The sequence below is a fragment of the Melospiza melodia genome, chromosome 2 (assembly GCF_035770615.1).
Source record: "Melospiza melodia melodia isolate bMelMel2 chromosome 2, bMelMel2.pri, whole genome shotgun sequence".
Classification (NCBI taxonomy): domain Eukaryota; kingdom Metazoa; phylum Chordata; class Aves; order Passeriformes; family Passerellidae; genus Melospiza; species Melospiza melodia.
Window position 1 is genome coordinate 2,119,006 of NC_086195.1, and position 12,872 is coordinate 2,131,877.

General features: G+C 48.9%; 1 protein-coding gene across 1 annotated transcript in view; it reads left to right on the plus strand.

Annotated features, from left to right (window-relative positions):
* RUNX1 (RUNX family transcription factor 1) overlaps positions 1-12,872 on the plus strand; it is a 187,894-nt gene that overhangs the window by 90,735 nt on the left and 84,287 nt on the right. The window contains exons 3-4 of the mRNA XM_063179503.1: positions 753-1,006; positions 7,388-7,544. Of these exons, the coding sequence (XP_063035573.1) occupies positions 753-1,006; positions 7,388-7,544 (411 nt within the window). The remainder of the gene's footprint in view (positions 1-752; positions 1,007-7,387; positions 7,545-12,872) is intronic.

Sequence of the window (12,872 nt, forward strand, 5' to 3'; positions counted from 1 at the left end):
AGAATGATTGAAAGGTCATGACACGAGCGCTCTTAGAGCAACGCCAAGCAAACTACTGAAGCTCATTTTCAAGGCTGCTTTAAAAGAAAAAAAAAAAAAAAGAGAAAAGAAAAAGAAAATCTGGCGGAGAACATTAATGGATTCCTGTTGTGTTTAAATTCTCTACAGATTCTATTGTAAATATTTGATGAAGTCCGGTAGATGTGCGTGTGCGTGAGTGTGTGGCCGTGAATTTCTACCCGGTTGTAGCCCAGCTGACCTTTGCTCAGCAAGCCGAGCTCTCGATCCGCCTCCTCCGAGGAACAGCCCCGAATTTCCCTCCAAGAGCGATTTTTGCCTCCAGAAGACGCCGGCGCCTTTTGGTTTCTCCGGGGAGCGGGAGCGAGCGATCACCTGGAAGGACCGGGCAGCGCAGGCTCCGCGCGTTCCCCAGCGCCTCGCTGCTCGCTCCCCTCCCCGTCTCCACTTTTTTTTGGGATGAGCTTTGGCCCCGCTCGCTTTCCGCGTCCCGGCCGCGGTTTATCGGATTAACGGGATCTGTTCGGCCGGGCCGGCGAGCCGAGAGCCGAGGCTACCGGCAAACCCCAAAGTGACTCGGGGCGCTCGGCAGCGCCGGGAGCGGGGCTCGGCCCGTTTATGTGGGTGCCCCGAGAGCGGCTCGCTGGGGAGCTGCGCTCGCGTGGCCGCTCGCTAGGAACCCGGCGGAGGTGTTGTGTGGCTCTAAAGGCTTGTTGTGATGCGTATCCCCGTAGATACCAGCACCAGCCGCCGCTTCACGCCGCCCTCCACCGCGCTGAGCCCGGGGAAGATGAGCGAGCCGCTGGCGCTGCCCGGCGCCGAGCACAGCGGGGCTTTGCCGGGGAAGCTGCGCGGAACCGACCGCAGCATGGTGGAGGTCCTGGCGGATCACCCCGGGGAGCTGGTGCGCACCGACAGCCCCAACTTCCTCTGCTCCGTGCTGCCCACGCACTGGCGCTGCAACAAGACGCTGCCCATCGCCTTCAAGGTAGGTGCGGGCTGGGGATGGGGGGGAAACAGCGGGGGAAGGACGCGGGGATGGGGGCTCGGATCTGCTCCCAGCTCGCTTGGTGCTTCCCTCCTTCCATCCTTTCCCTCCTTCCATCCTTAACTTTTCCTTCTTCCATCCTTTCCTTTCCTTTCCTTTCCTTTCCTTTCCTTTCCTTTCCTTTCCTTTCCTTTCCTTTCCTTTCCTTTCCTTTCCTTTCCTTTCCTTTCCTTTCCTTTCCTTTCCTTTCCTTTCCTTTCCTTTCCTTTCCTTTCCTTTCCTTTCCTTTCCTTTCCTTTCCTTTCCTTTCCTTTCCTTTCCTTTCCTTTCCTTTCCTTTCCTTTCCTTTCCTTTCCTTTCCTTTCCTTTCCTTTCCTTTCCTTTCCTTTCCTTTCCTTTCTCTCCTTCCTTCTAGCCTTTCCTTTCCCTCCTTCCTTCCACCCTTTCCTTCTTTCCATCTCTTCCATTTTTCTTTCCATCTTTCCTTTCCCTCCTTCTCTCCATCCCTTTCCCCTTTCTCTCCATCCTTCCCGGCCGCACTCGGGGCAGGAGCAGGGCAATGCCAGGGGCCGGGAAAAGCTCCTGCAGCCTCTGCCTCCCTACTCAGAGCTCAGGCAGTGACGGGCGGCTCTGCTCAGGGTGAAAAAACAGAAATAAACGCATTTTAAATCCAAAATCCGGCCCCGCGGGGTTTGGCGCAGATGCCGCACCCCGGGATCTCCCAGAAGTCGCCCAGAGTGGTGGCAGGTCCCTCTGTCCCTGTGTCCCTGTGTCCCTCTGTCCCTGTGTCCCTGTGTCCCTGTGTCCCTCTGTCCCTCTGTCCCTGTGTCCCTGTGTCCCTGTGTGCCTCTGTCCCTGTGTCCCTGTGTCCCTGTGTCCCTGTGTCCCTGTGTCCCTGTGTCGCTCTGTCCCTGTGTCCCTGTGTCACTCTGTCCCTCTGTCCCTCTGTCCCTGTGTCCCTCTGTCCCTGTGTCCCTGTGTCCCTGTGTCCCTGTGTCCCTGTGTCCCTGTGTCACTCTGTCCCTGTGTCCCTGTGTCACTCTGTCCCTCTGTCCCTCTGTCCCTGTGTCCCTCTGTCCCTGTGTCTCTGTGTCCCTGTGTCCCTGTGTCTCTCTGTCCCTGTGTCCCTGTGTCCCTGTGTCCCTGTGTCCCTGTGTCCCTCTGTCCTTCTATCCCTCTGTCCCTCTGTCTCTCTGTCCCTGTGTCCCTGTGTCCCTCTGTCCCTGTGTCTCTCTGTCCCTGTGTCCCTGTGCCCCTCTGTCCCTCTGTCCCTCTGTCCCTGTGTCCCTGTGTCCCTGTGTCCCTGTGTCTCTCTGTCCCTGTGTCCCTGTGCCCCTCTGTCCCTCTGTCCCTCTGTCCCTGTGTTCCTCTGTCCCTGTGTCCCTGTGTCGCTCTGTCCCTGTGTCGCTCTGTCCCTGTGTCCCTGTGTCCCTGTGTCGCTCTGTCCCTGTGTCCCTGTGTCCCTGTGTCCCTCTGTCCCAGTGTCCCTGTGTCCCTCTGTCCCTCTGTCCCTCTGTCCCTGTGTTCCTCTGTCCCTGTGTCCCTCTGTCCCTCTGTCCCTCTGTCCCTCTGTCCCGCTGCCACCCTCGGGGGACACCCGCCCGCAGCTCCGGGACTTTCCCCTGCCAGGGACTCTCGGAGGGACAAAACACCTCGGAACAACCGAGGCACCAAACGCCCCAGAGCAGCCCGGCCACAACCCCGAACCCCGCATTTCCTCTTTTACCGGCCCGGTTCAACAGCAGCAAAAGCCGCGGCCTAACCCGGGCAGCCCGCTGGGAATTCTCCCCGCGTTTGCAGAGTCCCTGGCTAAATCCACGCAAAATCCGGGAAAAGAAGGGGGGGGAAATCCGGGAAAAGAGGGGGAAAAAATCCGGGGAAAGAAGGGGGAAAAATCCGGGGAAAGAAGGGGAAAAAATCCGGGGAAAGGAGGGGGAAAAATCCGAGAAAAGAAGGGGAAAAAATCCGGGAAAAGAAGGGGGAAAAAATCCGGGGAAAGAAGGGGGAAAAATCCGGGAAAAGAAGGGGGGAAAATCCGGAGAAAGAAGGGGAGAGGGAATGGGAGAGAACATCCCCGGCTCCCGCCTGTCCCCAGCAGTGCGGGGGATGCTTGTGGTGCTTTCCTCCCTTCCCGTTACCCGACTCCCAGGAAAATCCTCCTCTCTTGGAGTAAATCCTTCTCCCTTGGAGTAAAATCCTCCTCCCTTGGAGTAAATTCTTCCCCCTTGGAGTAAAATCCCTCTCCCTTGGAGTAAATTCCTCCTCCCCTCGCCCCCGCTGCTTTTTTGACCCGGGACTGTGGCTGGCTCCCTGAACTCGCTGTTTTCTCTGAAATTTGGCTCTCGAGCGAGGGGTGGAAAAGGGAATTCTTCTCCTTTTATCCGAGGCGGGAGCCGCACGGACACGCAGCTCCTGGGAGCCCCGGGGCTTGATTTAGGATCGGGATTTGCCAAGCCCGAGCTTTTTTTTGCGGTCACTAAACCCCGGCTGCTCCAGCATAACTATATTTTATTTTTTTTTAAATGTGTGTGTGTGTGTTGAAGGCCACCAGACTGGAGCTTTTCCTGTGTTTTGGGGAGAGGAGAAAGGAGGGAGAAGGGAATCAGCTCAGCCTCGGGAATTCCTGCTGAGGAGGGAAAAGTTTTATTGTGTCTGCTCTCGTTTTCCGCAGATAAGAGCGGGGCAAAGGGAGGAACCGATCACGGGGTCACTTCCTAAATTCCCACATTTAGATTAATTATTACACTCGTCCCCACGCACCGGGCTCGTAATTAGCCGGGAAGATTTTCCTGCTGGAAAAATCCGGGAGTGCAAAGCGCTGCGCCCCGCCGGGAAGGGAGATGAGAGAAATCCCGATTTTTCCTGGGGGATCCCAATGCGGGTGACATCCCGGAGGAAGGACAGCAGAGGTGGCTCTTCCCCCTCCCTGGGAATGCCGCGATGATGTGGAAATTTCCCTTGGAAAAAAAAAAAAAATAAAAAAAAATAAATTCCGGGGGGTTTCAGAGATTCCTGCAGCCGCTTTCCCTCCTCTGTCCCCCAGCAGTGTCAGCGTTCACCCCACTCCAAACTCAGCTCCTCCAGGAGATGGGAAAACCGGGATAATTCCGCCTGGAAATAAACAGCAGGAAAATAAAATTAAAAAAAAAAAATTAATTATCGAACCCACCCAAAAATTAGGAGGAGGTTTCATTAGGAGAGGCTGGAAGGGTGGGCTGGGAGGCACCTGCTGCCTCCGTGTTCTCCATCTTCACCCCCAAATTCTCTCTCCGTGCACGGCTCAGAAATAAACCCCGAAAGGATCTGCCACATCTCAGTGGTTTTCTACTAAATATTAACTATTTGCAAAGCCGTTTTTTAAAAAAATCAGGATTTTTCAGGTTGTTTGGCCCAGGGGAAAAAAAAAAATTCACCTCAGATCATTCCTCTGCTGGCAATATTTTAGTTTGCATCTGACAAAATGAGCTGGGGTTCATCGAGTGTTTGTTATTTTTATTCATTGTAGGAATAAAAAGAGGCAGGCAGAGAGGTTTTCTCCTCACATTTAGAAAAATCCACTAAAAATCTGCAGGATTGGGATATTATTCCAAACCCAAGTGATCAATTTTCATTGGTTTTTCCTAAATTTAGGAATGATTCTGAGAAACCTAAAGAATAATTCACAATAACCAATAAGGTGCCATATAAATTTATTGTCCAAATGCTGTTAAGGATCCAAATCTTCATTTAAGAGGCGAGTTTGGATGAATTGATGCAGGAGAAGTAAATTTAGATACCCCACGGCACTGCAAGCCTGATATTCTTCTTGCTCCTCGGGAAATACAATTTTTAGAGGTAAAAAGTACAAGCAAGTCCTTGATAACTCCAGTAACAAGTCCCAGCTTATCTGTTTAGTCTTTTTTCTAATGTAAATATTTGTATTTCTGTTTCTATTGTCTGTGACTTTCAAGTCCAGTTTCTTTTCTGGGCTGGGCCAGTTTTCGACTCGTTTTTAAGATTTTTCTTCCCGTTTCTTGTCACCAAAGTTGGCATTTGAAAGCTTTAAAATATTTCTGTCAGAGACAACTGGCCCTGGACCCTTGAGAAACTTTGTGAAAGCTCAAAATCCTGGCATAAATTCCCTTAAATTCAATATTTGCATGGCAGGGGAATGCCCTGATTTTCCCTTTTCCCTGTTTTTTTTTGTCTATGAGATGTTGGATGCATCAAGGTTTTGTAGGATTTTTTAAGAACTGGCTGCAGAGTTGCTGATTTTGTGAGGATTTCCAAGCTTCAGCATTTCCAGCAGGGCCTCATTTCTGCCAAAATCAGGGAAATCTGAAAAGCCGAGCTGAGTGCAGGCCCAAAAAAAACCAAATTACAGCACAGAGAGGAGAACAAAAACCCAAAAATCAGGGCTGGGGAGGAACGGGGAAAGAGGAAGCTGAAATCAAGATGTAAAGAGGGAATTTTGACCCAGAGATTTTAGCTTTGCATGTGGAAGTGAAAATCAGGGTTAGGGGTGAGCAAAGGGAGAGGACAGAAGTGAAAAGCTCAGCCTCCAGTGGGAAAAAAAAGCTGGGAAATACCTGAAAATGGGGAATTCTCTCATGTTTTGGGAGGCGGCCGTGGCCTGGGAATAAAAATCAGGGCTGGATCGAGCAAAAGGAGCTGCTGATCCTGTTTTTAAAGAGCAAACAGATCAGAAAAGAGAAATAAAACCGGGTTGTGACAAACTTCAGCCAATTGTAACTGCCTGGGCTGAAGTCAGAAAACGTTAAGAGGAAGGAAAATCTCGAGCTGCAACTGCGAGGACGCAATGCGGGGCCGGTTCCTCTTCCACAGGCAAAAGAGGAATTAAAAACGAGCTGGATTTTCATCTCTGGGTTTGTTCTTTTGGGGGTTCGGGGGCGTTTCTGCGGTGGTAGTGCCGTGGAATTGGGGAAACAGCAATGGGTTCTAAAGAAAATCAGCCAAAATAATTCAAGCTCTGAATTTTGGCAGAGGACGCGGAGAGAGATCCCAGATGTCCGTGGAGTTCCAGCAGGTTGCATTTGGTTGGGGAATTCAAGGAGCTACAAGAAAAATTAAATTTTTCATCATTAAACCAGGGTGAACAGTTAAAAAAAAAATCAGAATCCTAAAGTACAGAAATCTTTATATTTCTCATCAAAATCCCAGCGAATCCTGTGTTCCCAAAGGTTTGATGGATTTTGGCACCAAGGAGCACAAATATTTTGGGGAAAGGGAAAAGTCCTTAGTTCAGGTCATGATTTCCATCCATCCACTCAAGGGCGAGGCCTGAAAATTATTTGCTTTATGCTCCTGAAGGAAAGAAAGAAATTGTTCAGTAAATTGGGATTAAACATTTGATTGAGGCCTGATTTTCCACGGCCTTGCTCTGGATTTCTGCTTGGGCAGCTCTGTTAAGAGCCCCTGATATAAATCAAACCATCGAGCGCTGCTACTTGAATTTATTTATTGACAATTACAGAGACTTTGGAAAGCTCATTTTCTGTATTTTTCATCTCAGAGCATTTTTTCATTTCACATCCTGCTGGGTGTTTCAGAGGTGCATCAAGGAGGAAAAATTTCTGTCCAGCCACTGGGAAAAATCAGGTTTAAAATGGTAGAAATCCATGATGAGGAGTACAAAAAAAAGTGCATTTTAAAGAATATAAGTTATGGTAATATAATGATATTTTAAAGAATACAAGTTATGGTAATATAATGATATTTTTAAAACTCAGTATCTTAAGAGCTTTGGTTCTCCAGGAATTTCCTGGAGTTCTCCTGGAAATTCTTCTCCAGGGGAGAAGAATTTTTAAGATTTTCCTTCCCATTTTTTGTCACCAAAGTTGGCATTTGAAAGATTTAAAATATTTCTGTCAGAGACAACTGGCCCTGGACCCTTGAGAAACTTTGTGAAAGCTCAAAATCCTGGCACAAATTCCCTTAAATTCAATATTTGCATGGCAGGGGAATGCCCTGATTTTCCCTTTTCCCTGTTTTTTGTCTATTAGATGCTGGATGCATCAAGGTTTTGTAGGGTTTTTTAAGAACTTCTTTAAATTCTTCTCCAGGGGAGAAGAATTTTTTATCCAGGTAGGAAAACACTTCAGTGCAGCAACAAATCGACCACCACGCTACCATTTAGCAGCGTGCAGGTGTGGAATTTATCATTTCAGAGCTCAATTTCTGTAATCAAATCGAAAATCCTTGATTAGAGAATAACAAAGAGAATAACACTTTGGGGGGAAGAAGAGAATTCCCATCCCAGCAGATCAGGAATGATTCCCAACACCCGCTTGGCCCACCCAGATTTTCACCGCGGCTTCTTCTCCCTGCTTTGACCTCTCAATGAAACAAAGCAAACTGAGGGTTCTGCTCTTGCCGGCGCAGGTGGTGGCCCTGGGGGATGTCCCCGACGGGACCCTGGTGACGGTGATGGCCGGGAATGACGAGAATTACTCGGCGGAGCTGCGCAACGCCACGGCCGCCATGAAGAACCAGGTGGCGCGCTTCAACGACCTGCGCTTCGTGGGCAGGAGCGGCAGAGGTACGTGGGCTCCATCTCCATCTCCATCATCTCCATCTCCATCTCCATCTCCATCTCCATCTCCTGCCCCTGGACAGGAGCTGGGAGTTGTTATCCACCAGGGAACGCTGGAAAACCCAGCACGGTTCCATTCCAAAGGCGCGGGACGGGTTTCCGCCCGGTTTCCCGCGTCCCGCTGATTTTTAAGCGGTGAAATCCCGTTGGGAAACAAAATATCAAAAGCCACCCAGAGAGTGATATTTTGACTCTGGAAGCCATCCTTGCTAATTTAGGCAGCACGATGTTACCCGTGGTTAGGTTTGAGTGGCAGATTTTCAGTGTGAAATGAGAATTTTCAGCTTGTGGTCATCTCGGGGCTCCCCAGCACTCTCTGCAAAAACTGATTTTTGCAACAGAGAGAGTTCAAAATACAGGCTAAAAGTACAAATAATTCACACTTAGATCTAAAAATTCCACAGGTTTCTGACCTGTTGAAGGCTCTTTCTCTGACCTTGTTTCCTCTCACAATTCAACAGTCACGGCACTTGATGTCTCCCACAATATGGAGAGACCAGGCAGGACAGAGGGTTTCAAAATCTGATTTATTTCTGCCATAACCAGTAGTTACTGGTAGAAATAAAAAGGCTTTTGGAGCATAAATAACAAATAAGAGTTGAAGCTGACTTAGAGTGGACTACATTAAAATATTAGGAAGCTGCAAATAGCACCTGACGTGCTGCCTGTGAGTGGGCAGGTGCAAAGTTTCATCCCAAAGTAATCAGCAGAATATCCTTTTAAACTTCACTCCCTAATCCTAAATCACATCAATTCCAACAGAAGCACTAAAATAAAATAATGGAATGGTGAGGAGACTTCAGGGAGGTTGGGTCAAACCCCTAAATAAGCCGGCGAGTTGGGGCTCAGAAAAAGCTCAGGAGAAGGAGCAGCCTCTCTCTTTTTTTTAAGGTCCAGTGAGAATTCAGGTGGTGTTTTGTTATGTATTTTCCTTTTCTTTAATTTGTCTTCAAAATTGTAATGGGGCATTGCGGTATTCTGGCATTATTCCAGGACAATTTAGTGGCAGGGCAGCACCTCCTGAACTTCAGGAGGTCTCATTTTGGAGCAATTTGTGCTCTGGTCACCCTCAGAAGTCAGGGACTGCTGCCCCTTCCTCACCACTTTCCCCTCCCTCTGTTCCCATGTGACACCTGAGCTGTGACCTGGTTCCACACGGGGATTCCTGATTTTCAGGAGAGTCCCAAAGCTGACCCACTTCTGGCTTTTATTCCAAACGGGAGATGTGTCAGGCTGGAGAGCGAGGAAGTTCTCCTGATTATACACAACAGCCTTTCCTCTCCTTTGAAGTGAAAAGCACCCGTGGACACCCCTCCAACACAAACAGCGCCACAACGCCGCAGCAGCGCGGCCCTGACGGAGCACTAAACACATTTTAGGAATAAAATCCCCATCCAGTTTTCCTCTGGGTCCTGCAGCATTTTTAGCTGAGGGTACAGAGGCAGCTGCCTCTCAAATTGTGTTGTTTGGGCCGCCTTCAAATGGAAAACACCCGCAGCTGAGAACGTCGCCTTGTAATGCCAGCGAGGAATAATAATAGGGTAATGCAGAGCAAATTATATCCATTTACTGAAAACATGAGAGATGCTGTAATGTCTAAAAGTATCAGTCATTAAACGTGGTCATTTGGAATATTAAAGGTACCACCTTTTCAGTAAATGGAATTTGCATTATGATTCAGAGCTGACTGTTTAGAAGATTCAAATGAATAGCTGGCAGAGTGCTGGAGAAGCTCATAAAAACAAACCTGTAGTTCAGTTCCTGGCCATGGTAATGAGGCTGGAAATCATAGCAGGCAACTGGGGGAGCCTCAAGGTCAAAATGCAGCAGCTGGGACACAGCAGGCCCTATTTCTTGGGAGCAGGGAACCCTTGCCCTGCTCCCTCAGCCGCTCGCACACCAACCTGGGCTTCCCAGGTGTGCTATCCAGAGCCAGGTGCTGAGGATCCTTTAAGTGCAGGGATTTGGGAACGCTGCGTGCTCTTAGTCAGGCTCCCAGGTTCAACATCCTCACCTGCCCATCTTTGGGGCGGTGACTAATGGATGCTTTTGTTTACTCCTCCGCCAGGGGATTGTTTTCCAAAGGTGGGGATTGTTTGCCTTTGTGCGGGATTTGGGAGCTGCTGTTCTGCGGCATTTGCACAAAGCCTGCAGCAGAAGGTGGCTGCTTCAAAGGGCACTGCTGCCTTTGATACTTGGCTGCAGGAAAATGAACCCCGACTTTGTTTGCCGTGGAATATTTGAGCTGGGATCAGCTCAGTGCCACCGGTGATAATGCGGTGCCAGGGGCGTTGTGCGAGCAGGGACTGAGAGTTCACCTCGGTTCAGGCCACGGTGGAGGCTTCTTGTGTCCCTCAGGGGATTTAAAATCCTTGCTTGAAATCCCTGATGGAGAATCAGGAGTGGTTTTGAGTGGTGATCGTCAGAATCCCCATTAAAATCCCCTCAGCAGCCACAGCTCTGTCCCTTCCGAGGAGGAAATTCCCATTCTTGACGTGCTTCATAAATAATTTCAATTTTTTCCGTGGAATGCAGCAAGACAGTCTGTATCAAAGATTATTTTCCATGTTTTCCTCCTGGTTTTGGGAGGGTCACAGTGAATCCTCCGTGATCTGGGGGCTGATTTTCCCTCATCAATATTTAGCACCAAATATCAGCCAAAGTTTCAGCCTCGTTCCGTGCCCAACACCCAGAGTTTGCCCCGTGCTGCTCAGCCTTGCTTAGAGCTAAAAACCCAAAACATTCGGTTTTCTTCACACCAAAAATAGAAGCGAGACTGTCACAGGTCACCCAAAACCTGGAGATGTGGTAGAAAAGCAATTTGGCTTTTTCTTCCTCATCCAAAGGGATTTCCATTGGATTTGGCCGGGATCCAAGGCTCCGATTCCTCAGCCCTCAGCTGGAGAATGCTGCTGGGCAAACCTGCCCGTCTGGCTCGGGAGTCATTTCGGGAAGAAAAATGTCCTTTTAAAACTCCAGCCAATCTCAGCCTCCCCCCTTGGCCTGATTACCTGCTTAAAACAAAATTAATCCTGATTTTTCGCCCCCCGTTCGCGAACATTCCGTGCTTCCAATTGCTCCTGCTGCAACGTATCCCTGTTTTTTTAGGGGATAAAGAACCAGTTTAGGTCACTCTGATGAAATGGATCTGATGCAAAAAGCCTGACATTGTAGAAGTTCATTGGCTAAAATGAAAAATAAATAGTTATTTTGGAGAGGGAAAGCTCTGTGGCTTGGGGAACACGACATATTTTCCTCATGGAATCATTAATCCCGGTTCCTATCTTCTTTGGAGGATGTAAGATTCCAAAAATCCCAACAAATAAACATGTTTTCCAGATGAAAATGATTATTAATGGGTTATCCTAAGAGTAGCTAATGGAGAAGTGTCTTGGCTTGCTGCAAGAGATCTCAATCTAAACCTGAGAGTTGCAGCTCCAGGAGAGTTTTAAAAACTGCACCTTGGAAAGGATGGAAAATTAAATCCATGCAGAAATTTCCTCAGGATTAGAGGAATTGGAGTAAATTTTGTGGCATTTTTCAATTTCCACGGAGCCAAAGCAGGTGTAGCTTTGTAGAACACGAGAGATTTTTCCAAGCACAATTTCTGCCCTCAGGACTCTTCCTCCTGGATATCATTCCCAGGGAAAAAAAAAAAATAATCACTCTAAGACAAAAACCTCAAAAATACTCAAACTCCAAAAATTACTGGCCGGGATGCCAAATCCAATTATTTTTATTGGTCTTCCCAAGCCAGAATTTTGCTCCTTCTGTACAGGCTGCGTTATTTGAGCACTTGGTTGAAATGGATTTTATTTTTTTGACTGAAATGCACTCAAAATTATAAAAGTATGTGCAAAACAGAGGATGCTGCCCTTCAGCAGGGTCGTAAAACCAGTATTAAGCAGGCGTCCAGGTTCTGATCCAAGCCTTTGGAATGCTGCAGGGGACGTGGGATCAGATCCTGGAGTCACAACAAGCAGACTTTGCCAGATGGGATGAAAACAGGAGAAATCCATCAGCAATCAACAGGAGAAAAAGGGTCAATTGATCGAGTTTAAAATCAAATATTTATTTGGAGTTTGGATTGATAAGGATGTGGCATTTGAAGGATGCTACAGCCAGTGGAGGGGAATGGGAGTTTTCTTTGGATATTGGGAAGAAATTCTTCCTCGTGAGGGTGGGCAGGGGCTGAGATGGAGCTCCCAGAGGAGCTGGGGCTGCCCCTGGAGCCCTGGCAGTGCCCAAGGCCAGGTTGGACACTGGGGCAGTGGAAGGTGTCACTGCCAAGGGAACTGGATGAGCTTTATTGTTGCCTCCAATTCCAAACCATTCCATGATTTCGTGACTCAGTGAGAGGAAGGGGAGGTGCCCTGGGCGTGTGTTAGAGGCTCTTTGTGCTTCCATGACTCTTCTCCAAGGACTCTTCTCCCTCCGTTCTGTTCTGAATGGTGAATTTTCCCCTAAAAACCAGCGGCCAGGAGTGATGCATTTCTTTTGAAGTGATTTAGGGTGGCTTGGTTGCATCGTTAATTTGAGCCAAGATTTCTGTGCAATCCCACTGAGGCTCAGCAGCAAACCCAGCCCTGCAAGGGGATGGAAACCTTGGCAGGGAAGTAATGGAAGGAGGGAAGGAAGGAGAGGAAAATCCTTTCCCAGTGCCCGAGGTGCCTTGGGCTTGCTCTGAGCAGCTTGGGTTGTGCAAATCTCCAGTTGTGGAATTAACCCCGTGGATGATGCTGCTCCTCACAGGGGCTGGACTCCCAAATACCATCTGGGTTGGCCCTTGGCAGGGATGTGATGGCAGGAGAAGGGAGAGGAAAAGCCTCTCCCAGTGCCCAGGGCACCTTGGGCACATTTGCTCCGAGCAGCCAGGGGTGAGTTTCCAATTGAGGAATTAACCCCATGGATGATGCTGCTCCTCGCAGGGCTTGGACTCCGAAAAAACATCCTGAGGGATGAGGATGAGCAGCAAACCCAGCCCTCCAAAGGGATAAAAACCTCAGCAGGGATGTAGGGGCAGGAGAAGAGTGGAAAATCCTTTCCCAGTGCCCAAACTGCCTTGGGCTTGCTCTGAGTACCTGGATTTAGGAATTCCTGATTGAGGAATTAACTCCATGGATGATGCTGCTCCTCACAGGGGTTGCACTCCCAAAAAACATCCTGAGGGATGAGGATGAGCAGCAAACCCAGCCCTCCAAAGGGATAAAAACCTCAGCAGGGATGTGGTATCAGGAGAAGAGAGGAAAATCCTTTCCCAGTGCCTAAGGTGCC